The 25061-nt window shown below is 41.6% G+C and overlaps 2 protein-coding genes across 5 annotated transcripts in view; one reads left to right on the top strand and one right to left on the bottom strand.

Annotated features, from left to right (window-relative positions):
* Window positions 1-4345, top strand: part of LOC117677055 (matrix metalloproteinase-17-like) — a 28785-nt gene extending 24440 nt beyond the window's left edge. For all 3 annotated transcript variants that reach the window (XM_087875585.1, XM_034436966.3, XM_034436964.3), the window contains one exon: window positions 3008-4345. In XM_087875585.1, coding sequence (XP_087731711.1) covers window positions 3008-3300 — 293 coding nt within the window. In that variant the 3' untranslated portion in view covers window positions 3301-4345. The remainder of the gene's footprint in view (window positions 1-3007) is intronic.
* Window positions 4346-4998: 653 nt separating this feature from the next.
* On the bottom strand, window positions 4999-20783 carry CAPG (capping actin protein, gelsolin like). 2 transcript variants are annotated; one of them, XM_034436967.3, is made up of 10 exons: window positions 20556-20783; window positions 19293-19327; window positions 17599-17771; window positions 16980-17134; window positions 15481-15648; window positions 14967-15116; window positions 14310-14402; window positions 11958-12090; window positions 11187-11275; window positions 4999-5158 (listed from the first exon to the last, which is right to left on the bottom strand). In XM_034436967.3, the coding sequence occupies exons 2-10, from the start codon at window positions 19313-19315 to the stop codon at window positions 5093-5095; spliced, it is 1050 nt and encodes a 349-aa protein (XP_034292858.1). In that variant the 5' UTR covers window positions 19316-19327; window positions 20556-20783; the 3' UTR covers window positions 4999-5092. The 2 variants fall into 2 exon arrangements, with proteins under 2 accessions (XP_034292858.1, XP_060549513.1); XM_060693530.2 differs by having other exon boundaries at window positions 17599-17748; window positions 20556-20689.
* Between the last annotated feature and the right edge of the window lie 4278 nt (window positions 20784-25061).

Raw genomic sequence — 25061 nt, 5'->3', positions numbered from 1 at the left:
TCTCCTAGTCATCATTTTATTCCAGGAGGCAGAAGCTGTTTCATATTGTCCAAGGATGTTATTCAGAATAATGGCCTCCATTCCATTTTGCTCTCACTTTTCTCCCTGTCCATCAATGCTCAGCTAACAACCTTCCGTGGCCACTGAATGTGCTGGGTTTTCATTAGGGCTACAGCATTCTCAGCTTGAATATTGGACACTGAAGCAACCACGTTTCTATTAATGATGCAATATAAGTAGTCCTTGATTTACAACAGTTTGTTTACTGACCGTTAGAAGTTACAAGGGCACTAAAAAAGTGACATGAAGGTTTTTTACATATACAACTTTTGTAGCATGCCCATAGTCGTGTGATGAAAATCCAGATGCTAGGTAACTGACTCATATTTATGACAGCTGCAGTGTCCCGGGGTCATGCTTGCAACCTTTTATTTATTTATTTATTTATTTATTTATTTATTTATTTATTTATTTATTTATTTATTTATTTAATTTCTATACCGCCTTTCTCCCGTAGGACTCAAGGCGGTGTACAGTCAAGAAAAATATAGACACACAAACATCATAAAATTGCTAATTAAAATTATTACTTAGTTTGGTCAATTAAATAAAACCCAGAATTAGATCACATTTAAAAAATAATTCACATGTTCATATGTTTAGCCCCGCCTGTTGGAACATCAGGGTCTTGAGGGCACGGCAGAAAGCACGGAGATCAGGGATATTCCGTATCGCCGGGGGCAATTCATTCCAAAGGGTTGGAGCCCTCACAGAGAAGGCCCTCCCCCTGGGAGTCGCCAGTCGACATAATTTGACTGACGGTACCCTGAGTAGTCCCTCCCTGTGAGAACGAACTGGTCGGTGGGAGGCTATTGGTGGCAAAAGACGGTCTCGTAGGTACCCAGGTCCTAAGCCATGGAGCGCTTTAAAGGTGATAAATAACACCTTGAATCGCACCCGGAAGACTACCGGGAGCCAGTGCAGCTTGCGTAGGAGAGGTGTTACATGGGCGTAACGAGCTGCGCCCATAATCACCCGCGCGGCTACGTTCTGGACGAGTTGGAGCCTCCGGGTGCTTTTCAAGGGGAGCCCCATGTAGAGAGCATTACAGTAGTCCATACAGGAGGTAACTAGGGCATGAGTGACCGTGCGCAAGGCGTCCCGATCTAGAAAGGGATGCAACTGGCGGATCAGGCGAACCTGATAAAAGGCACCCCTGGCCACGGCCGTCAAATGATCTTCTAAAGATAGCTGTGAATCCAGGAGGACACCCAAGTTGCGGGCCCTCTCTGTGGGGAGCAAGATCTCATCCCCTATTGTCAGTGATGGTACCAGCTGACTATACCGGGACGCCGGAAGCCACAGCCACTCGGTCTTGGAGGGGTTGAGTCTGAGCTTGTTTCTCCCCATCCAGATCCGCACAGCCTCCAGGCAACGGGACATCACAGCAAGGGCATCATTGGGGTGGTCTGGGGTGAAGATGTATAGCTGTGTGTCATCAGCATACTGATGAACACTCACCCTGAAACCACGGATGATCTCGCCTAGTGGTTTTACATAAATGTTGAACAGAAGGGGTGAGAGGACTGACCCTTGCGGCACTCCACAAATAAGGTGCCTCGAGGTTGACCTCTGGCCCCCTGCCAACACAAACTGCGAACGGTCAGAGAGGAAGGAGGAGAACCACCGAAGCACGGTGCCCCCTATTCCTAACCCCTCCAGCCGGTGCAGTAAGATACCATGGTCGATGGTATCAAAAGCCGCTGAGAGATCTAATAGGACCAGGATAGAGGAGCAACCTCTGTCCCAAGCCCTCCAGAGATCATCCACCAACGCGACCAATGCCGTTTCCGTGCTGTATCATGGCCTGAAGCCCGACTGGAACGGATCCAGATAGACAACTTCATCCAAGTATCAGGGTAGTTGTCGCGCCACCACACTCTCAACAACCTTCGCAACAAAGCGAAGATTGGAGACTGGACGATAATTTGATAATATAGCCGGGTCCAGGGAAGGCTTCTTGAGGAGGGGCTTCACAACCGCCTCTTTCAAGGCAGCGGGAAAGACACCCTCACTCAGAGAAGCATTTATAATCTCCTGGAGCCAGCCTCGTGTAACCTCCCGGGAGGCCAGTACCAACCAGGAGGGACACGGGTCCAATAAACATGTGGCAGCGTTAAGCTTGCCCAGAATCCTGTCCACGTCCTCAGGAGTCACAGAGTCAAACTCTTCCCAGATAATGCTCTCAAGACCTGCCCCTGTCTCCTCCCCTGGATCTACCCAATCAGAGTCCAGGCCTTCCCGAATCTGAGCGACTTTATCATGCAGGAATTATACAAAATCCTCAGCTCGACCCTTTAAGGGATCTTCCCGTACCCCCACCTGAAGTAGGGAGCGGGTCACCCTAAACAGCGCGGCTGGGCGGTTCTCTGCAGATGCAATAAGAGCGGAGAAGTAGCTAGACTTCGCTGCTCTTATCGCCACTAGGTAGGTCTTAATATAAGATCTCACCTGTGTTCGGTCAGATTCAGATCGGCTTGACCTCCAAGCGCTCTCCAGGCGTCTTTTCCGATGCTTCATCTCTCTCAGCTCCTCGGAAAACCAAGGAGCTAGACGAGATCGGCATCGGGTCAGAGGCCGCAAAGGCACGACGCGATCCAAGGCCGCAGTAGCCGCCCTGTCCCAGGCGACCACCAGCAAATCTTCTGACCAGCAAACTCAATGGGAAAGCCAGATTCACTGAACAACTATGTCACTAATTTAACAACTGCAATGAACATCTGTGGCAAGAAAGGTTGCAAAAATGGGGCAAAATTCACTTAACAACTGTCTCACGTAGCAACAAATGTTGGAATCAATTATGGTTGTAAGTTGAGGACTACCTGTATCACTTCTGCTCCCTCTTCCAAACCATTCTGTATTCTGTGTATTATTCCAGGGACATTTCTTGGTCTTCTGCAACTTTGCGTCAATCTATTGCTGTTGTCACTTCTCTGTCCTGCTGCAGGAACACTGTATGTTTTTAAGGGCCAACAGTATTGGAAGTTTGACCAGGAGACCCTACAACTCCAAGCAGGATACCCTCGTTCCATTGCCACCGATTGGCTGGATTGCACCGTCGAACCTCTCAGGATAATGCCTACTAGCCCTTCATTGGGAGTGAAACTTCCACCCAACTTCCAAGGCCCTCAGCTGAAAATTGAGGAACGTGTGTGTTTTTGTGCTGCTTTTTGTGCCATTTCTTCCACTTTGCTCAACGTTTTGCCCTTGGCTCTCCTGACACTGCAAGGACTTGCCTAGCGTGGATGAGGAATATTAACCTGGGATTGCCCTATGTATTTCTCTCTGAGCACGAGTAGAGGCACTATCTCAGATGATCACACTGGACATCTGTGGCTGGACAAAAAGAGAGTGCTCCTGATGAGACTGAAAGTGACAAGCCCTTGAGATTGAGGCTGGGGTTGCCCATCCTTCAAGGAGTGGTGACCTCACTTTGCTGGAACAGGAGGTCATCAAAGTCCTAACATGTGGAGCAGTAGGAACATGAGCTTCAAATAGCAATGTTTGTATAAAATTATGAAGGAGCTGGGAGATGGACACTAAGTTATCAGAATGCCCAAACACAAGACAAAAGAGCTTTAATAGACTCTAGGGAATGGAAAATATGGAGCTCTTTTTTTATAGAAGGAACCAAAGGTATCTGGTCCCTAACTGGTCAGTTCTTTTTATATTGTAAAAGTTCTCCCTGGGCAAAAGATGGTCTGATGAAACTTGTTTAGTCACAGATCTGATCTGCTGTTTCGGGAAGGAAGCAGTGAATCTTTCCTCCCCCACTTGTTTTTTTTCTAAACTTCTGGCAGGGGCAGGAAGGAGCTGCTGCTTTTGATATTGACTCCATCAGCCCAGCTGTGGAATGATGCAATCTTGCTTGTCAGGGCCTGTCAAGCTAATCAAGAAAGCTTCATTGCAGGCCTATAACTAGAAAGAGAGTTGATTGAAAGATGAAGAATGCCTAGAGGGTGGATAAGAGCACGGCCTTTGCTGTTTAAAACAGGCATGACAGATGGAGCCAGATCCAACCTACCGGGCAACTTTTGACAGATCATAGACTTGAATGGCAATTTAACATGTCTGAGACTAGACAAGTTTCGATCCTTGCTTTTGGCCAAAATGATATGCATAAACTCCCTGTGGGACATCTGCCTCCTTTGCTACTCATCTTTCTTGTCCCACCCAGGTTGATGGGGGAGGGGTGTTCCCTGGGTTCCAGGTGGGGAGAAAGACACAAAATCAAAAGTCATGGGAAAAGGAGGAAAGTTATTAAAGCCAGCATGAAATTACACAACTCTGGGTGTTCTTAGAATGATTGATTGCATGCTGTCACTGGCGAAGAAAACCCCCATTGGCTATGTTTACACAACACATCTAACTTGACAGGTGTGTTCAAACAAAATGTTAAACTTGGTTAGGATTAAGGCAGGGTTGGTTGGTTGGGTCAAACTCAGTCTCTTTAGTAAGTTTATGATTCAATATATTATGTGAAAACAGGAAAGGCATGATTCAGTAAAAGGTATGCCTCAAGGCACCGAATATAGCCAATGAGGCAAGCAAGAAAGTAAAGCTATCATTAGATAGTAATAATTAGCACATTTTGTGTAAGGTTGGGTTTGCACCCTACAAATGTGACTGGTTTGGTTTTGGTTCAATGCAATGTGTGAAACCAGCTACAGACTTTTCTTAACTCGCATCAAAATGTTCTATTTCCCATAGAGATGAGAAAGTTACATTATTTATCACATTCTAGACATAAAGAGGAAGAGGCTTACAATTGGGAGGAACTGGTTCAAAAAATTAAGAGAGAAGATCCCTCTAGTTAAGTTTGCCCTACTGTTATCACAATAGTGAAGACTGAAATAGGGAAACAGAAGGTTTCACCCATGGTTCAGATGCAGAGCTACTGATTAAAGGCGGTTGGTCAAAAGCAGAAGGCAAGGAGGATACGGTGGCTCCAATTTAATAAGGCTTGAATGGTTGATGGGGCAGAAAGGCATAGTCACAGAGTATTGCCAGCATAAGGTGAAGACTCCAGCTTTCACTTCCAGTTTGTAAAGAATTGTTTGAAGAGCAGACTTTCACGGCCTTGGGGCAGGATCTGTACCTGGAACCAGATTATAAGCAGGTGAGACATGGAAAAGAAAAAAACGAAGCAGAGAACAAATCCTTGTCCATTTTTCGAGAACTCTTCAGATGTTTGAGTTACACCACTACATTGCTGTTCTCCTCCAGACCTTTCATCCTAGACCTTCTCTGAACCTGTCAGCAGAGGTGTGTCATTCTTTTATTAAAACTGTTGCAATATTTTCAGGATCAGACTCAATAAAGATAATAGGAGTTAGAGCTTTAAATATATTTCTTTTTAATTATGATAGGCATTCTATATTCACTGAATATTCAAGGTAGAAGCGACGAGAATGGTGAGGGTGGCTCCTTATATATACAAGGGGTGGAGCTAGGAATGGGAGTGGTAAGTTATGAATACATTAAAGTCCAAAGAATAAGTTAACCTCTGATGTTCCATATATACATTATTTACACATTGGAGAATAAGGCATTTACATCTGACAAATCCCCCTCTAAATGCCGGTTCGTTACACAACACCAATTACATTCTGATTCAGGACAATATAATACATATAATTTAGAAGTTAAATATTTGTGTTGTTTAGAAGGTAAGGGTTTTGTTAATATGTCAGCTAATTGTTCAGAAGTATCGCAATGTATTGCTTTAATGAATCCGTCTTGAGACAGTTGTCTCACATGCTTAAACTTTATATCAATATGCCTGGACCTTTGTCCAATTGCATCGGATCTGGATATTTCAATGGCCGCTTTATTGTCTTCATGCATAATAAATGGTAAGGTGGGTTTCCTCCAAACATCAGTGATCAGATCATTGAACCATACAAGGTTATTTGCAGCCTTGGACAAACAAACATATTCCGCTTCTGTAGTAGAAGTGGCTACTAGTTCTTGTTTACCAGTATACCAGTAAACTGGACAATCATTCAATAGAAAAACATAACCAGAAGTACTCTTTCTGCATGATGTATCACCAGCCCAATCTGCATCAGCATAACAAGTAATTTTTGGTTCTCTGTCATTATTGGGTTCCAACATTAAACAAAAATCTAATGTACCCTTCAGATATCTTAGAATTCTTTTGACAGCTTCCCAATGATACAAGGTTGGTTTACTAACATATCTTGACAATAGATTGAGAGGTAATGCAATATCTGGCCTAGTCCAATTAGATATATAAAGGAGTGAACCTATAACTGATCTGTAAAATGTGTTGTCTTTAAACTCAGGGGAAGATTCATCAGTGTTTCTAAGAAAATCAGTTTGCATAGGGGTGTCACAGGTTTTAGCATTATTTAAGTTACATTTGTTTAGGAGTTCGATGATTTTATCTTTCTGTGTAAGTTTGAATCCCCTTTTAGTTTTGTTAATTTGCACACCAAGGTATTTATTCACTTTACCCAGAGATTTCAGTGAGAAGTGTTCATTTAACTTATTTACAAAGATTTCCCTGCTCTCTTTATGCTTTCCAATGTATAAAATATCGTCCACGTAAATTAATACAAATTCAATATGATCATTACTCTTTTTTACAAAGAAACAGTTATCAGCAGTGGTGGCGTTGAAATCCATGGTCTTAAGTACTTTTACCAAGCAATCGTACCATCTTTTGCCGGATTGCTTTAATCCGTACAGACTCTTATTTAATAACCAAATTTCGTTCTTATTAGTGTATTGACTGTGTGGTGCTCTTACATATATTTCCTTATCTAATTTTGCATGTAAGTATGCGGTCTGTATGTCATATTGGAATACGTCCAGATTGAGTGCAGATGCTACTACAAGGGCTGTTTTGACACTCTCTGTTCTCACTGTGGGTGAATATGTATCAGTATAGTCTTCTGGATATTTTTGTGCATAGCCTTGTGCAACTAGTCTAGCCTTGTATAAGGTATTGCCTCCTTCTAAGTTCTTAATTTTATAAATCCACCTGGTACCTATAATTGTTTTATCCTTAGGTGCGATCGCAGGTGTGAATACATTTAATCCTTGTAAACTTTCCATCTCTTTTTCCATAGCTAGTTCCCATTTTTCTCTTTCTTCATGTGGAAGTTTCAATACTTCTTCATATGTATTAGGTGTTATTTGTTCTCCATTCATATGCATTATGTAATCTTTGTATTTATTTGGTATTTGGTTTCTATTGTTTCTAATAGTTCTTTCAGGCTTGCTATGGTTATCATGCAAATATCTAGCTTCCTTTTTTGTTAATGTGTCTGTCTTTATTTTATGCTGACTATTAGTCCAAGTTTTGGTTTTGTTCTTACTTTTGTTAATATTTTGATTTTCTGTTGTTCCTTCCTCGCAAGATATCGTATCTTTACATTTATTAGGAAATATTTCATTAAGGTGCAATTTTGACCAATTGGCCTGTTCATGGAACACAGCTGTTCTGGATACTATAAATTTGTTATTACTATCAATAAATCTGTACCCTTTGGTTCCAGTTTCGTATCCCATGAATCTTAATCTCCTGGATACGTTTTCTCCCTTTCTCCTCAATTGTTTAGGTATGTGTACGTCTGCAGTGACTCCAAATATGTGCATGTGTGATAATTTGGGTTTTCTATTGTACATCACCTCATATGGTGTCTTATTCACAATACTGGACCAGGTTCTATTTTGAGTGTAATTCGAATAATGTAATGCCTCTGACCAAAATTGTTTGCCTAAACCAGCATCCTCTAATGTGCACCTAATCATGGTTTGTAGTGTGGAATTTTTCCTCTCTGCAACTCCATTTTGAAATGCAGAAAAAGGATTGGACGTGAAATGTAACATTCCTCTATCCTTTAACCATTGGGAGAATTCTTTAGACATGAACTCACATCCCCTATCTGTCATAATTTGCTTTATTCTGATATTATGTTGTGTTTCTATACGTTTGTAGAATTCCTTAAATTTCTGAAATGTTTCATCCTTGTGCTTTAATGTGTAAACAAAACCATATCGGCTGTAGTCATCCACTATTGTTAGGAAGTAACGTTTTCTATAGGTAATTGAGGGACTTAATGGGCCAACTAAGTCCATATGTACCAAATCAAAAATATTGTTAGTTGATCTGTTAGATTTTTTTGGTCTTGGACTGGTTTTTAGTTTGGTGGACTTACATACTGAGCATTCCAAATAATTTTCACAATTTTTTATTTTGACACCTTCTGCGTGTTCAGTCATTTTTTGTACTACAGGAAAGCTTGCATGTCCTAACTTCCTGTGTAAGATGTGAGCACACTCATCATGAATTGGTTTACCTATTTTTGGTTTCTTTTCCTTGTATGTATTTTTGTGATCATGAGTTATTCTACACTCATCATTGTCACTGTTACTGACATTTTCATCATCTGCTTCAATACAATCTTCCATATTTGAATCAATGTTATGTAAACATCTTTCTTTAGTTATCAGATAGGGTAGACCTCCTTTTATCATTACAGTACCTACATTTGTTTTGTTCTTTTCTATAGTTGCTTTCCCCTTTGAGAAAATTATATTGATATCAGATTCTCTGCTTAATTTTATGGCACTTAGTATGTTGTGAGGTATTTCTGGGATTAATAATACCCCCTCTATTTTCCCTAGACCAGGCAAGGTCACATTTCCTTTGCCTAGTACTTGAACCTTTTCTTGATTAGCTACCTTTATCACAAACTTATCTTCTATAAATGAAGATAATATACTTTTGTTGTTGGTGGTGTGATTTGTTGCACCAGAATCAATAAGCCAATTGTTATTCTCATCCTGCTGTGTTCTGGTGCTGTCTTGTTTATTTAGCCCATTCAGTGACCCAGATTTCCTCTCTTTTGAATTTTCTCTACCCCTTCTACCTTCTTTGTAATTTGGTGGACTTCTATATTTGTGTCTATCTGTGGAAGATTGTCTGTAATTATATTTGCTCCTATATTCTGGTCTATGTCTCTCTCTTGAGACTTTGGTGCAGTCTCTTCTACTATGTTCCCTGGATCCACAATTGTAGCATCTAAAGGCCTCATTATGTTTATCTTGAAAGACTACTTTCCTAAAAGGTTTGTGGTCTGTTTGGTTACTGGATCGATTTTTTCTTGAATTGTCTTCTGCTATCAATTTGTTAGATAGACTTTCTATGGATAAATATCCCAAATTAATGGTATCTAAGTGTGACATAAAGCTATCCCATGATGGATCAAGTGAATTGATAATAACACTTTTCATTGTTTGATCTGAAATCACTTCCCCCCTCAATTGTAGCTCAGCTCTTATTTTGTTTAGATTTATCAAATGCTCACTTATAGAAACCCCTGGTTTTACTCTAGAGGAAAAGAAATCCTTAGACATTCTTGTGGTTGTAGCTACGCTATCGCTGTGAAATAGATTAAACATGCATTGAATTATTTCTGATACAGTTAGGTTTGGTTTGATGCTATGATACATTGCAGGAGACACGCTAGATATTATTATGAAAAATGCTCTATGATGTAAACAATCTATTTTTAAAGTCCAAGGTCTTCTTGGAGGGCTAGTTATAAAGAATAGTAAATTTTCTTTCATGAAAATAACCTGAAGCTGTTGATACCACTCTTGTAAATTAATGCCATCAATTCTAAGTTTTGGGAAGTCACTGGGTAAGTTACCTACATTATTCTGTCCATTACTTACAACCTGGGGCAGTCCGTGATCTCTCAAGTGCAGGAAATTACAGAACGGCATTGGGATGCTTGCAATGAGTCTGCGCGGTTCTCTGGCCAGTTCAAGTCCTTCTGGGTCGTCTACGTAGTTTCGCACATGCGCGTTGCTCATTTCTTCTTTGGTGGCGTCGTGGAAGGTTCTCTCCCTTTCAGCTCTCTCGATCCGCTCCTCCTCAGATGAGTCGGTCTCTGGCTCGGTTTTTGGGGTTCTGGTGGTGGCGACGGTTCTTTTCTTCTTTTTGTGTGCGTTGGTATTCGATTTTGTCTGTGGTGTAGGGCGAAATCGGCATGGCTCTCTGGGCTCGGGCGTCGTCGCTTTCGAAGTCAGGATGGGAGCGTGCAGGTCTTGAGTCGCCGGTTTGATTTCTTGCTTCTTCGTAGATGTCTTGGTAATTTTCAGTCTTGGCCCAAAAGCAGCAAAAAGCGTTTTCATTGCTGATTTTACTTGAGATTTTGTTAAATCGTCTTCACTTTCTGATTTTGGATCATCTGAAGAGTTTGAGACTTCTTTCTCACTTTCTTCGTCTGATAGTGTTTTTCGCGCCAGAAATTTTGAACTGAGCGTTTTGATTGGCTCTGCTCCATTCTCTTTTGAAGTTCGTTGAAACCAAGATGGCTGCCATTCAAAATTTCGCGCGGGATCACATCTTTTCTTTTTAACAACTATTTTCTCAGTAGTCATCTCACTTACGGTTTTTTGATCTTTGGGTTTTTCTTTAATGACGTTTTTCTCTCTCGCTGCTCCGCTGTTCTTCAGCATCTCCTGGAGGTCCGCGATGAGACTTTCATCATTCTTTTGGCTTTTTAGTATCTTTAATATCTCTGACCTGAGTTCGTTATTTTCTATTTCGATTTCTTTCTGGTCATTATTTTCACTCATTAGTTCTTCTTCTTCAGTGGTGTATTCTTCGGATTCTCTCGAAATCGCATTGGTGGATTCGTTGATCATCTCTTGATCAGTTTCTATTTCTTTGCTGTAGGCCCTGGTGTTGGGCCTATCTTTCTTGGACATTTTTAATTACTTATTGAGTCAATTAACCATCCTCTGCTACCAGCTTGTTGCAATATTTTCAGGATCAGACTCAATAAAGATAATAGGAGTTAGAGCTTTAAATATATTTCTTTTTAATTATGATAGGCATTCTATATTCACTGAATATTCAAGGTAGAAGCGACGAGAATGGTGAGGGTGGCTCCTTATATATACAAGGGGTGGAGCTAGGAATGGGAGTGGTAAGTTATGAATACATTAAAGTCCAAAGAATAAGTTAACCTCTGATGTTCCATATATACATTATTTACACATTGGAGAATAAGGCATTTACATCTGACAAAAACCTTCTGAGGATTTTAAAGATGGTTTGCACAAGCTTGAGGGATCCTTACCTGAGTGTTCTGGGGATATTTCATTTGTGAGATGAAGTTCTCTGCTACTCTCAGAGCTGCTTGTTGTTCTTGTTCATTTGCTTTGAGGCCTGCAGACAAACAGGAAGGAGGAGGATAATTTATAAGAGCTGGGAGAGGGACCTTGGCCAGCGCTGGATTAGAAGAGCCAAGAGTCCTTTAAATAAAAGAGAAATGTCTATCATTGCCCATCACCTAATTATAAGTGCATCTGCTTATACGCAGGTGAAAGGCAGAGCAATCCCTTCCTTCCTTCCTTCCTTCCTTCCTTCCTTCCTTCCTTCCTTCCTTCCTTCCTTCCTTCCTTCCTTCCTTCCTTCCTTCCTTCCTCCCTCCCTCCCTCCCTTCCTCCCTCCCTCCCTCCCTCCCTGTCCCATTTTTCATTCAGTAACTCGAGGTGGTGGCATCCATAGCACCCTCTCCCTTTATTTTCCTCCATTCCCTGTGAAATAAACTAGCCCAAATTCATCCAGAGATCTTCCATAACTGAGGATGGATTTGAATCTGGATGTCCCTATTACTAGTCCAATATCTTAACCACTATCCAATCATAGAAATCATTGCAAAGAAAAAGGAAAGGTGTGGTGGTGATGGCAGGAAAAAAATAAATAGAAGCTGATGACTTGGGAACATTGATCAGAATGTCTTCTGGTGTAGACGTTTCTCAACTACTCTTCTACTCTTCACTGCATATATATACTTTGTATTTATGGTTCCAGAGAAGGCCCTGAGACAATGTATGATAGACATTACCTTTCCAAACAAAGATCTTTCCATGCTGCCCGTTGTCCAGGATGAAACAGTCATCTGTGATGAGCTGGTCCTGGAGAAATGGACTGGATTCGGAGACTGTAGTCAGACTCATTTTCCCCGTCATGTCAGAGACCTCAGGATTGAGAAGTATACAATTTACTACACTTAATGGAATCCAATAATCATAGGGTAGAGGTCCGGCTTTTGAGGTTTATGGTGCATTTTTTTAAAGCCAGCATTTTCTCATCCACCGACGTGGAGGAAGCGTAAAATGCCTGAGCATGGAGCCCATTCCTTCCTGTATTCTGTATTTCCTACATGCTGGACAGAATCAATGCATCCAGAACTTCTATCAGTTTAATATCATGGGGAAAAAACCTCAATGGAACCTTTGATTCAGTTGTTAGCAGCTAAAAATTGTGGACAGAAAGCACTTTGAAGCAAGACCGCACCTTAACATAGCATTCCCTAATTTCATATTCTACAGAAGTATCAGAAGAGTATTCCTCAGAATCAGTGTGGAAAACAGTTGAGAATTCTGAGAGCTATAGTAGAATTTGAGGGGGGTTAGACAAATCTATATCAAATCTAAATCTGTACCACCCCAACGATGCCCTTGATGTGATGTCTCACTGCCTGGAGTCCATGCGGGTCTTGATGGGGAGGAACAGGCTCAGACTCAACCCCTCCAACACCGAGTGGCTGTGGCTTCTGGCGCCCCGATATAGTCAGCAGGTGCCATCGCTGACTATTGGGGGTGAATCTTTGCCCCCCACGGAGAGGGCTCGCAATCTGGGTGTCCTCCTGGACTCACGGCTGTCTTTAGAAGAGCATATGACGGCTGTGGCCAGGGGGGCCTTTTATCAGGTTCGCCTGATCCGCCAGTTGCAGCCCTTTCTGGACCGGGACGCCCTGCGCACGGTCACTCATGCTCTTGTTACTTCCCGGTTGGACTATTGTAATGCTCTCTACATGGGGCTCCCCTTGAAGAGCACTCGGAGGCTCCAACTGGTCCAGAATGCGGCCGCACGGGTGGTTATGGACGCAACTCGTTGTGCCCATGTGACACCCCTCCTGCGCGAGCTGCACTGTCTCCCAGTGGTCTTCCGGGTGCGATTCAAGGTGTTGGTTACCACCTTTAAAGCGCTCCATGGCATAGGACCCGGATACCTCCGAGACCGTCTCCTGCCACCAATAGCCTCCCACCGACCAGTTCCCTCCCACAGAGAGGGTCTCCTCAGGGTGCCATCGGCCAAGTTATGTCGGCTGGCGACACCCAGGGGGAGGGCATTCTCTGTGGGAGCCCCAGCCCTGTGGAACGAACTGCCCCCGGAAATACGTAAGATTTCCGACCTCCGGGTGTTTCGCTGCGGACTGAAGACCCTGTTGTTCCGCCAGGCCGGACTATCAATATAATAGTTTTAAATTGGGATATTTAAATTTTTTGGGGTTTTAAATCTGAGCCAATTTATTTAATTATTTTAAATTTTAAATTGCTGTTTGTCTGTGTTTTTAAATAGGCTGTACACCACCCTGAGTCCTTCGGGAGAAGGGCGGTATAGAAATAAAATTATTATTATTATTATTATTATTATTATTATTATTATTATTATTATTATTATTATTATTATTATTATTATTATTATTATTATTGTATCAAGAGAATCTTTGGTCTGAGCAATCATGAATGGGCTGTTGTCAAGATTCTAGATCTCAGTGCAGTGTGGTATACTGAAACTAGATCAATTATAATCTCTGAGCTTAATGATTTATGTGTATGGGTATACTCGCTTGAAACTGAGTTCTTCCACCCATGGAGTCTCCATATCTCCTTTTGGAAATAATCCGGGGCTTCTCATAATGCCCCCAGATATCATAAATATGCAACAAAAGTGAGCAAAAAAACAAATATTGCTCAGCTAATTGTAGAAAACAGCTATTTTTTTTCCATTGCCACATTTTTACTTCAAGATGAATGTGTGTATACACACATCCAACCCACAGTCTGAAAATTGCAGCAAATAAATGACACAGAGAAAGTCATTTGGGTTTATTTTCTTGTGGTTTGCTTGTAAGCAAGCCTTCTCATTCCAGTGGCATTATGGACTTTGTGGCTACCCATCCTTTTAAAGGGACACAATGCCTAGCGTAGGATCATACTGGGGCATTATAGTTGATTAAACAGATATTTAGATTTTTAAATTCAAATGTTCAACCAGCAGCTAATAGGTTTCCCTCTCAAAGAGGGAGAAGGAGAGGATGAATGGATTTCAGAAGGTGCCTACAAGAGAACAATTTCCTGGAGACCCCATCCAATCTCAAGTAAGGTTCTTCTCATTTTTGGGTTATTACCTTATACAGTACTGCTGCAATAGCATTCTTCTGATCAGCCACAATATCTTCTTCAGCGGTGCCTTCTTTCAGAACTGGCTTAGGACCCAGTACCTAGAGAAATAGATCATGCCAATATCTCTTTGCATCAGAGTCCCTCCTGTATTGGAACCTCAGTGCTACACCTTAACATGTTCAAATTCAATGTTTGCCATGCAGCTACTGCCAGAAACATCTTCCCATCTAGAAAGTACTACTTCATCCATTTACCACAGAAATGCATCAGCAAGCTGGTTCTGGCCCTGTCAACCACTGAAATATAGTCCTTGGTATGAAAAAGTCAAGCATCCCTGATAGTATGAATTACTCTAAAACAGAAACTTTTGTTCCTATGGCCCATTTCTGTATGAAACTCCTTGCCAGATGCTACAGTAATCCATGGATAAAGAATATTTCATAACTTTTCAGGCACTTTTTGTACACCTTTCCTTGGAATCTTCTAATCCAGCCTTCTGATCCTGACTCGTTTTCAGATGAATTCTACAACTTCTATAATCCCCAGATAACAAGGAGAGCTGTGGTCCAACACAACTGGAAAGGAGCAGATGAGGAATTGGCCAACCTAGATACTAATTTGCATCTACCCTTCATATTCTTTGTTCCACACAAAAATCTTACCGCTGTCATCTCAGCAGGTTCTTCTCCATCCACAACAATCTCCATCTTTGCTTTTCCTTTCCTCTCAGTGTCTCGGATTGCTGTTGCAAAATCCCGAGCTTTGTTCCGCTCCAGAATGTTTGACTTTCCCCCATACCAGGCAAAGATTTTCTAAAAGGAAAAGTAGAAACCGACTAACATCCAGCCTTCACCATCTTTCAATTTCTCCCCCATGCATTCAATAGGAGTGTTGTGACTACAACTCCCATGATCTCCAATCCAAAGCCATTGGATTGGGAGATCTACCATTACTGGAGTCCCACAGCAACCCTTCGTGGAAAGGGTATATGGAAATTATATCCCATAATTTTCCTATATTAGCTTAGACTTTGGAGGATGAATTGAACTACAAGCTAACCACATGGGCAATCTGGTTGGGTAACATATGAGTCACAATGTCATGTGAACACTACCATGTACTCTTATGACATATACTCTTTTTCTAGCAGGTATATGTCTCCCTTCTCAGACTCACCTCTCCCAGGTCCAAGATAAAGCAATCACCCGTATTAAAACTGGTCCAGCTCAGTTCTCTTTCCACAGCCCGGATATTCTTCTTTCCTTTCACTTGATAGAGTTGGTGCCTTGAGCTTTGCTCATGGTTGACCTGGGTTCTGGTAAAGGCTGACTCCACACCGCCTTCCTATAGACCATAAACTGGGGTTGAGACGGGTACAGAGGCTAGAATTTGAAGATAGGGGTCAGGAAAGACTCTTTGGGACTATAGGAGCCCTGGTGGCAGAGTGTTTAAATGCAATATTGCAAGCAAACTCTGCCCACAGCCTGGAGTTTGTTTCTGACCGGCTCCAGGTTGACTCAGCCTTCCATCCTTCCGAAGTCAGTAAAATGAGGACCCAGATTGTTGGGGGCAAGATGCTGACATTGTAAACCACTCAGAGAGTGTTGTAAATCACTATGGGATGGTATATTACCTGGGTTCTTACAAGACCGCCTGCTGCTACCAATAGCCTCCCACCGGCCAGTATGCTCCCACAGAGAGGGGCTCCTCCGGGTGCCGTCGGTCAAACAATGTCGACTGGTGACCCCAGGGGGAGAGCCTTCTCTGTGGGGGCACCTGCCCTCTGGAACAAACTCCCCCCCGGGATATGGAGGATTCCCCACTTGCGCACCTTTCGCCATGCCCTCAAAATGTTTTTATTCCAATTAGGCTGGCCTAATTTTTTAACTTTTTTAATTTTTTAAAATTTTAAAATGGGTGTTTTATTTGATTAGCTGGGCCAAATTATTTAATATGCTTTTAAATCGTTTTTAAATTTTATATTTGTGTGCTTTTACTTTTGGCTGTATACCGCCCTGAGTCTTTCGGGAGAAGGGCGGCATATAAATTGGAATAATAAATAAATAAATAAATAAAAGTCTAAGTGCTATTGCTATTGCTATCATCAGGACATCAAAGGGAAAACTAGTGCTGCAGAAGGAGCAAAGTGTTAAGAAGAAGTTAAGATGGTGGTTAGCTGTAATCTACAGCTTTGTTTGAATGTGTGCCTGATCTGCCTATAAACAAACAAAAAATAAATCAAGTGGCTGTGAGTGATAGAAACCTTTTAGGATTTTTGACTGTTGTGTCAGGCACAAGGAACCAACCAGAACGAGTTCGTGAGTAGATCAAACTAGCTTTTTTACTGTTGTTTTCTCCAATTTAGAAGAGAAGAAAAACTAAGCTAAACTTGGAGGAAATAATGGAAAGGAAATTGAACAAAAAGAAAAAAAAACAGGGAACAGATTCCCAAGAAGTAAAAAAGGGAAGATGTCAGCCAACAGGACTCACCTGGGCTAACATGAGCCTGATGGGGATTGAAGGAGATGTTGGTCTCCTACTATCTCCACAGCATAACTTTGTATGAGTGTAATTACAGATACAAATGTTTAACTAAGTGAAAGTTCTTAATGTTTAGCAACAGTGCTCTGGAAAGAGAGTGAGGTCTATAACTGGAAAAACGAGTCTCCTTTCACCTGGTATTTGATGCCGTGTGGAAAGTACTCCATGAAGACATCTGATTCATTCCCTTGCACTTCCCGATACTGAATTGGCTTCTCTTTTGGGATGGAATTGAGGTGAGTGGAGAGCAAAGCACATGCTCCCTGCTCATCCCTGGAGGAGTTTTGACCTGAAACAAAGAGAGAGAGAATTACTTTGCAAGGAAGTATCCCAACTCTACCCAGTTGAGTGATAGCCCCTAGCCCGCTTCAGCTACCTCAAAAAAGGTTTTCTGTGTCAGATTCTTACATCCCACATTAAAATCCATTTTAGAGGTAATAAGAAGCCACTTCTGAAAAGTCTTCATTCTTGCTAGGATATAGGGTTGCGTTGTATTGCAAGTTTCCTGATCACACCACTCAGTTCAAGAAATTGGCCTTGAAGCAGGTACCAATGGCTTGCAAAACATACTAAACTTTATTACTGTTTCTTTAATATTGGTTGAGTATGTTGTGTGAGCTCAGCCCTTAAGATCTGTGAAGCACATATTGTATGAATCCAACCAAATAGGGTTTATTCAGCAATAAGCTATAGAAATGCATCATCCCCAGATAGAACTTGTTGATTTAAGGATTATTTTGACCCTTTGCTTACCAATCCAAATATGCAGGTTGGAATGTTCATCTGGGCCATTATAAAGGACAAGGTATGAATCCCCAGAATAGAATATGCCTTTCATCTCATCTGGAACAGAAACTGGCTTCATTTTCTCCACACGCCAGATGTGCAGTCCTGGTTCTTTCGCTGAAACATCAAAGGCAGAGCCACTACCAAACAGAAGGTTGGTATTTATTAAATTGGAAGAAAGAAGACAAGATAAATAGAAATGGAACCAAGAATCAAGAAGGTGGGATGAAAAAGAATAGAGCTTTGCAGTGCATTTGACTTCAATTTAAGAATAACAGAATAACAGAGTTGGAAGAGACCTTGAAGGTCTTCTAATTCAGCCCCCTGTTAAAGCAAGAGACCATACCATTCCAGAATATCTTTCCATAAGCCCCCAGCCAGCATAGGCAAAGCTGAAGAATGATGGGACTGAAGTCCAATAAATCTGGGAAGCTTCACCTTGGAGAAATCATAGGAGGGAAATTCAGGAGAAGCAACCTAGAACTAAGGAGAAATTTCCTAACAGTGAGAACAATTAATCAGTGAAGCAGTTTGGGTCCTCCATCACTGGAGGCTTTTAAGAAGAGATTGGACAGCCACTTGTCTGGAATGATTTAAGGTCTCTTGCTTGAGCAGAGGGCTGGACTAGAAGACTTCCAAGATCCCTTCCAACTCTATTATTCTGTTATTCAGATGAAAGAAAAGTATTGAGAGGAGGAACTATATGTTCAGATTTATCTGCTTGCTTCCCTGCTTGTTTTAATATAATGTCAAGATCGAGCAGTTACAGTACATAGAAATGTTGCTTGATGCAATCAAACCTACTTCTTGAAGAACAAACAATATTATTTAAACTTTCTTTCCCCCAAAAATGCTTTCATTGTTAATTTTTCCTTTGAAGAAATGCCAGTCGTTGGGAACCTGTATGGAACATATCCTGATTATTACCCACTTTGGTTTCCTGTTCCAAATATTTATTTTCACCCCACCTGCAACTCTCCAAGACTATTCACTATAGAAGATAACTTCAAGAAAGAAATTACAAGCAAGTTAGGAATAATTTGTATGTGGCCTCAAACCAGACTAAGAATATATTTCAGACAAGAGCCTGGAAAATTCTCTTGTAGGGCAAGAGAGCAGATGCAGTACTCACTGTATCCTTAATTAATGATTAACACTAATCCAATTTACACCAGAGGTGGGTTTCAGCAGGTTCTGACCAGTTTTGGAGAACCAGTAGCAGAAATTTTAAGTAGTTTGGAGAACTGGTAGTAAATATTCTGACTGGCCCCGCCCCCATCTATTCGCTGCCTCCCAAGTCCCAGCTGATCGGGAGGAAATGGGGATTTTGCAGTTACTTTCCCCTGGATTGGGGTGGGAATTGACATTTTACAGTATCCTTCCCCTGTCACGCCCACCAAGACACGCCACAACTACCATGCCACACCCACAGAACCGATAGTGAAAAATTTTGAAACCCACCACTGATTTACACCCCACTTTTGAAACCAGAGTAAGGATTTTCAAAATAGTAGATGGCTCTGAATGTAAAACATAAATTTAAACCCAGTTGAAAAACCTCACAATCTCATACAGACCACCTATAATTATTGTAATATTCAATTTTATTTATGAAATGGTTACTGGATTTTGATTGGGTGAGAATAAAGGTTATTTCTCACCTTTTCGGGTTTGCTGTATACATGGCTCCAAGGATCTGGTGAAAAACAGCAAACATGATTAGGACTTTCATTAAATAGTATAGTTCATTGAATGTATGAGCCCTAGTTTTCAAGAAGAAGAAGAAGAAGAAGAAGAAGAAGAAGAAGAAGAAGAAGAAGAAGAAGAAGAAGAAGAAGAAGAAGAAGAAGAAGAAGAAGAAGAAGAAGAAGAAGAAGAAGAAGAAGAAGCCGCCAAACTATCATGACAAGAAGCTGTGACCTTCCAAGACATATGAAAAGTTGTGGCATCAAACTGATGCCATTATCACAGCAGGAAACAGGAAATTAAATCACACTGACAAACAATAGTTTTAACTTTTGTGAAGCCAGCTCACGGAGGGGAAGAAAAGCAAGAATTTACCCATCCTAAGAAGCAGGATGCTTCTCAGAGCATCGAGAAAGTAACATCTCCCATGTGAGCATTTTATTGGAATGGGATGAATGGATGAACAGGTGGATAGATAAGCAAATCATTTTCCTCCTTCCCCTTTTCCAATTCTTGGGAGCAGCCAAAAGCTGCTCAGTGCAATGCTACTGTCCTATGATCAGCTCAAATCGTTTATTCACTTAACTGATTCCTCTCTTCCTGCTAAGTAGTTACAGAATTTAATGAGTGCTATTTGATCTATCTTATAATAAAGCAAGAAAAGATATCAAGAGACAGGATTCCATTTTTTATTCCTTGCTGAGGTAACCCTGAAGGTCATGGCTGAAGATTTGTACAAGAATGGTGATATTAGGAGCTGGGAGGTATTCCGTGCCATGGTTTGTAAAAGTCTGAGAATTTATTTCTAACAAGTAATAGTGGAAAGATAGAGGAAGTTAAGTGCTCAAATTAGAAGCAGGGGGAATTTCTTTTGCAATGCTGGCTAAATTATAGTTTTTAGAAGACCAGACTAATTCTAGAAAGAACCAAGGCTTATGGAGTAATTCCCACCTTATATCCTGCACTAATAAATCCATTTCATAATAAATGCCATATTTTCAGATGTTTCCAGCATTTAGTTGAACAGACCAAATTATAAAAGAAAAGCCACCCAAACAGCTGAATCCATCCAATCTAGTTGTTTGCAAAAATCCTTAGCTGGCCTTAGCTGAAGTTTAGGGTTTGTTTTTTGTTTTTATTTCTGAAATTACAGGCTGAGCCAAGTATTTCAGTTTCACCTTTGTCACCCTTTTTAACATCAGCAAACACTCCAAGAGAAAAAGATTGTATGCACTCACCAAGGCCGTCGCTCACCAGCTCCCTGTATAAACAAGGCTTTCCACCCCTGAAATGTGAAATTAGATTAGATTTCCTGGGTGGAGACTTTTCTTGACTCTCTCTAGTCAAGCTGTTCAGTACCTAACTTGTGGCTGCAGGCAAAGGGGAGGGGAGAGGGAAGCGGCAGGCAGAGAGTGCCAGATGTGGTTAAAAGGAGGGTGACTCACTTTGGTTCCGATTAGGAACTCATAACAGACTTCCCGTCAGGCGATCTCTGCATCATCTGTTGGGTTGTCTCTCGTGGCCTATCAGTCTTGGTTATCCACACAGTCTCTCGGGAAATGACTGTAAGAGCGCCCTGAAGTATGTCAAGTATACATGAAAAGGCTTACCGAAGGAGACAAGCTATAAACCCACTGCAATTTTTATGAAGGTAAACCAGAGGCACAACTGGCTCGGGTTTCGATTCTTCCGTTGGATGCTGATGTAACTTGGCACATTCTGCAAACCTGAGTTAGGAAGGAATCACAGTGACATGAAAATATTTACAGATCTTTAGGCCAAGGATATTACAAAGCCTCCCTGCTCTAGAATGTCAGTTGTTTCTCCTTCCAGATGGACCGGTCATTGTCTGCAATAATGTTCTGTTTTATTCTACTCCAAGTATAAAGTACTTTAAAGTATTGTAACAAAAGCAGATCCCACAGCCAGGTACCAGCTTAACTCCTTAGCGTATTTTGTTTCCTGGGATATCCCTTCTGCATCAGACTTATGATTCTCCTTCACTGTATAAGAGCACCTAACGAGAGTGAACACGTGCAAAAACCACACAATTTGGTGGTCTCTGCAGCTGATCTGAAAAGGTTAAAGTTAATGCATGATGTTGTATTTTTCCTCAACCACAAGATGTCATCCTCTTCTCAAGTAAGGAGGTCAAGTGGAGTAAACAATGTGGAACTTTATGGTGGATGTAAGAGTAAACCTCAGTATCTTTAGTGAGTAGAGAAGACCAGACAGAATGGGGGTGTGTGGGTTAAACACGTCATCAGTTTAGAGTTGTTGTGGTGTTTCAAGTCCAACCCCTCTTGAATTCTGTTGACGCTTATCTGCCGTCAATTTATTGTTGAACTTTAATTGTCCAGATTCCTGTGTATAGGCTTGAATAAGTCTTCTATGCTGCAACCTTAAAAGGGTCCTGATCTTTTGCACCTGAAGAGATGGTCTTCTTCATCCTTCTTTAATATGTTCTGCAGTGTAACACCATTTCCCCTGTAAGACATCAGGGTGAAGAAAGCTAGCTTATTATGTTTTAGCAAGATTAATGATGATGTTTGCACAACAGATTTAATCTAGTTACTCAGTTCATCTCTTTTCTGAGCTTGTCCCAAACACCAAACCATAAATTTCAGGATGTCTGACTCCATAGGTTTAATAAATGGGAAGGTAGATCCTCAAGTAGCCAAAACAGCAGCAATACACAGTAGAAAGGGATCAGAGAACTTGGAGAACTTCAAGGTTTGTAGACAGGGTTCAAGCAGTTGCTTGAACTAAAATGCACTAAAACAGGGATGGTAATTTTGTGGTTCACATACGCATTTTGAATATTGCCTTTCTGTTCCTTTAGCTTGGTCTTTATCCACTGAATAAATGAAAATTAGCTCAGATGTTAAGTGAAGTAAACCCACCGCACACAATTTGTACACAGGCAACTGTGTGTTTGTTTTATTTTTCTAATCAGTCAAGTTTCCGGTGACACTGCAACCTTTTGAAAGAAAAATGAGAAATATTACTGCCAAATATGCAATTTCCTGCAGTAAACAAAGCTAGCTTTTTCTTTTTTTCTTTTCTTTTCTTTTCTTTTCTTTTCTTTTCTTTTCTTTTCTTTTCTTTTTTTTCTTTCTTTCTTTTTTTTTTTGTTTTGTTTTTTTGAGATGCTGCAAAACAGCCATCAAACAACAGGACTTTTTTTTCCAAAAAGCCCTAGAGCAGGGGTCTCCAACCTTGGCAACTTTAAGCCTGGCGGACTTCCATAATTCCACAGCCAGAATTCCACAGCCAGCCAGAAGTCCACCAGGCTTAAAGTTGCCAAGGTTGGAGACCCCTGTCCTAGAGCCTAAAGCAACTGGGCTAGGAATGATGAGAATTGTAGTCCCAGGACATCAGATGAGCATTAGATTGCAAAACTCCATTTAGATTTTAATATTAGATTCTGTAATCTTCGCAGCAAAACCACAAGCTAGGTAAAGTGAAGGAACAGTAGCTGGACTATGAATACACAACTGAGCATCATGAGTTAATTGGACACAGGTCTCCCCTGGCCTTTATACCATTAGGACCTCTGCCTCTTCTTTATTCCCACTGGCAAGGTTCACACATTATTCACTTTGCTTTTGAGGGTTGTGTGAACTGACTGGTCTATTTATAGAATACACCAGTGGGGTTCACACAACCCTCAAAGGCAAAGTGAACAATGGCTCACAGCATCAAATACAGGGAATCACCAGTCAACTATCTGCTATTCAGATAAGTAAATGATTAAATAAATCAGGCTCAGATAGTTATACATCTGAATGGAGCTAAAGGACCCTGGTGTCATGCCTGGAAGCCATATTACCTGTGTGCCTTGAGGATCCAGGCCTGCCACAATCATACCATGGGAAGTTGGAAGTTGCATGAGTGAAGTAGAGATAACAATAACAAACTTCTCTAAGAGAAGTTCAAGGCCATGATGTCTGGCAGCTGTGCAAAGAAGAAATTGGAGGATGTCTTCTGTTCAGGAAAGAAATGATTGGAGCTGTGTGGACATGTGGGAGATGTGGGCAAGGTCTTGAACTTTCTTGTGGGTGAGGAAAACCCGGAAGCTTTCAGATTCGGGTTTTCCCAGCTGTGCCAATATGACATCCCTAATAAAAGTTAGCTTTTTTTTTTTTAATTTGATTTATATGCCGCCCTTCACCGGAGACTCAGGGCGGCTTACAATGTGCTCAGCAATAGCCTTCATCCTTTTGTATATTTTATACAAAGTCAGCTTATTGCCCCCACAACTGGGTCCTCAATTTACCTACCTTAGAAAGGATGGAAGGCTGAGTCAACCTTGAGCCTTGGCGAGATTCGAACCTGCAGTAATTGCAGGCAGCTGGTCTTAATAACCAGCTTAATAACAGGGTGCCTTAGACAACTGTACTACCAAGGCTCTTTGAGGAACTTCAAGCCTTGGAGTTTGATTTCGTTGGGGGTGTTACTTGGAACCCTGACACCTGGAGAGTCTAAAAGCTTGCTCAGTCACCAGTGCAATTCGAAGAAAGGTCAGCAGTTTGGCGGTTCGAATCCCTAGTATAGGTCTCCCTGTGTGAGCAGGGGGTTGGACTAGATGACGTCCAAGGTCCCTTCCAACACTGTTACTGTTAATTAAACTCCCTGACTCTTGTGCAGTTTAGAGATTCTACTCCTGCACCCATTACAGCTCCCCTTTACTTGTTCTCTGATTTCCTGCCAATGGATCTGCTCTTTATCTTGTCCTTTCTGAAAGGCTGCCAAATTGGATTTGCAAGAAAACCGAAGATTAAAAGCAAGCTCCATTTTCCCTTTTTACACATACCATACAGAGGGGGGGGGAGAGAGAGGGGGGGGAGAGGGGGAGGGGGAAGGGGAGAGAGAGGCACACAGCCTCGGGCCAGAGCAAGTCTTTCCCTACTGCAGAGCTTGGAGGAAGGGAAGCAAGTGGTCTTCTGTGACTGCACCGCTGCCATTCACACCCAGAGAGCCTTTGGGGCTGTTGCTCCTACTTTGTGTGAACTGCTCCTGTCTTCTACAGCAAAGGAGACCTGGAGCCCCTCTAATCACTTTAGCGGATGTGCTCCTTTAGCCCAGAACTCTTCCCGCGTCTGGAAGGGACTAAGATCAGTTGCTATTGCCTTGATATCTTCTTATTCGCATTCCAGCAGCTTGGCTGGAGAATCAGGAAAGAATTATTTTGCCTGCCAATGTAAAAGCCAAACGTCTCCAGCCTTGGAAGGCATTCAGAAAAAGCAGCATTTGTCTCTCATGTCTCCCACCATCCCATTTTGCATGCTCTTCTTTTTTCTGAACTGCAGGACTGGGACTCCAAACCTGGTTAAAACCTGCTTTAGGACCTTAAAGGGTGATTCAGAAACCATGCTTTACTAAACAGGCGGTGTTTAATAAATAACTTGCTAAATCAAAGCAAACAACTATGTAATGGCTCCACAGAATGACTATGGGCAGATAACACACTCGGATAGAATATGGTTGGGGCTGCCGAGCATTGGAATAGCTAAACATGATTTAGAGTCACTTTGGTGTGGTGGTTAAGGCATCAGCTAGAGTTCTAGTCCCGCTTAGGCATGAAGCCAGCTGGGTGACACTCTCAGAGTTCTAGAAAGGAGGCAATGGCAAACTGAGGGGGGGGAGGAGGAGGAGGAGGAGGAAACAATTTTAGTGATTTACTTAACAACCATGGCAAAAAAATAAAATCAGGCATAATTTACTTAACCGCTTTACTTACC

This window comes from Pantherophis guttatus, chromosome 9 (assembly GCF_059756535.1).
Source record: "Pantherophis guttatus breed Tessera chromosome 9, ASM5975653v1, whole genome shotgun sequence".
NCBI lineage: Eukaryota > Metazoa > Chordata > Lepidosauria > Squamata > Colubridae > Pantherophis > Pantherophis guttatus.
This window is presented reverse-complemented; position numbering and strand designations above follow the sequence as displayed.